This window comes from Trichoplax adhaerens, genomic scaffold (genome assembly GCF_000150275.1).
Source record: "Trichoplax adhaerens TRIADscaffold_209 genomic scaffold, whole genome shotgun sequence".
NCBI lineage: Eukaryota > Metazoa > Placozoa > Uniplacotomia > Trichoplacea > Trichoplacidae > Trichoplax > Trichoplax adhaerens.
The window spans coordinates 6997-8756 of record NW_002061134.1 but is presented as its reverse complement, the minus strand read 5'-3'; the positions used below and the strand labels follow the sequence as shown (position 1 = coordinate 8756).

Here is a 1760-nt window from a genome sequence, read left to right as displayed (position 1 = left end):
AAGAGATTTAAGGCATATATGGCATCCTTGTTCTCAGATGAAAGATTACGAAGATATGGATGCGTTATTGATAAAAAAAGCAAATGGTAGTTATATTGAAATGCATAGTGGCAAAAAAATTATAGACGCAATTTCAAGTTGGTGGTGTAAATTACTTGGACATAATCACCCATATATTAAATCTAAAGTGATTGAACAAATTAATAAATTTGAACATGTAATTTTTGCTGGCACTACAAATGAAAAAATTGTGGAGCTATCTGAAAGATTAGCTGCTAGGAGTAGAAATTTGCAAAAAGTGTTTTATGTAGGTGATGGTTCTTGTGCAGTAGAGGTTGCACTTAAAATGAGTTTGCATTCAAGAAAAATTAAAAAACAGCATAAAAAAAATAAATTTATAGCACTTAAAAACGGTTATCATGGTGAAACAGTTGGCGCTCTTAGTGTGAGTGATTTAGGTATATATAAGAATCCATATGATAATTTATTATTTGATGTACATTTAATTTCAGATATCCCATATATAAATTCAAAAAAAGATTTGTTATGGGATGATTGCAGTAGTTATTGGTATAAAATTCAAGAAAAATTAGAAAAAATTAAAAATGAAGTTACGGCTATTATTTTTGAACCTATTGTTCAAGGAGCTGAAGGAATGAAAATATATAGCAAAGATTTTTTAGTTAAATTAAGAAAATGGGCATCTGAAAATGAGATACATTTAATTGCCGATGAAATTATGACCGGAATCTGTAGAACTGGTAAGTTTTTTGCTTGTGAATATGCAGATATAGAGCCTGATTTTATGTGTTTATCTAAAGGTTTAACATCAGGCTGGATACCGTTCAGTGCTGCTATGATTAAAGATGAAATATATGATATCTTTTACAATGATTATTCTCCAGAAAACTCGTTCTTACATTCTCATACTTATTGTGGTAATCCTATTGCAGTAAGTGCAGCATTAGCAACATTAGATGTGATTGAAAATGATAATATTTTAGCTAAAGTTGATATTTTAAGAAAGTAAAATGCTGCATTTGATGAAAAATATAGCAGTTAAAACTGGTAGATTGAAAAATGTAAGAGGTATAGGAGGTATTATAGCAGCTGATATAATTATTGATAAAAATGATAAATATAAAAGAATAGGCTTAGAAATTTATAAAATTGCAATTAAAAATGGGGCTTTTTTACGACCTTTAGGTAATACTTTATATTGGTTGCCACCAGTTAATATTGAGGATCATACACTCCAAGAATTAGCTCAAATAACAAAGCATTCAATCATTACTTGTTTTAAATAGAATAAATTTAACATAATATAAATATTTGGGTAGAACTGATTTTAACTCAGTAAATTCTTTCATTTGAAAATTACTATATATTGCAATATTTTTATGCTATTTTACATTTTAAAAAATTGCAGTATTTAAATAATTATTTATTATTTTTATGGAGTTTATTAATAAAAAAAGAGTTCTATTGGTAGATGATAATCCCTATATATTAAAGGTATTATCTATGATGTTAGAATTAGAGAATTTAGAAATTGAAACTGCTAATAATGGAACTGAGGCTTTAAATTTAATAGTCAACGAAACAAAAGGAAAATTTGATATTATAATAACAGATTTTCAAATGCCTATAATGGATGGTCAAGAGTTTGCAGAAACTCTGAAAAAATATGATGAATACAAAAATCTCCCAGTAATTTTAGTTACTCAAGCAAATCATATAAGCTACGAGAATGATGAGAA

General features: G+C 27.3%; 2 protein-coding genes across 2 annotated transcripts; both read left to right on the top strand.

The window, feature by feature from the left end:
- Window positions 1-4: 4 nt before the first annotated feature.
- TRIADDRAFT_34461 (uncharacterized protein) lies at window positions 5-1030 on the top strand (the record flags this gene model as incomplete). Its single annotated transcript, XM_002118565.1, has 1 exon — window positions 5-1030. A coding segment is annotated over one exon (1026 nt), but the record flags the coding sequence as incomplete, so codon positions are not given.
- A 449-nt stretch (window positions 1031-1479) lies between these two features.
- TRIADDRAFT_8983 (uncharacterized protein) lies at window positions 1480-1734 on the top strand (the record flags this gene model as incomplete). Its single annotated transcript, XM_002118564.1, has 1 exon — window positions 1480-1734. A coding segment is annotated over one exon (255 nt), but the record flags the coding sequence as incomplete, so codon positions are not given.
- Between the last annotated feature and the right edge of the window lie 26 nt (window positions 1735-1760).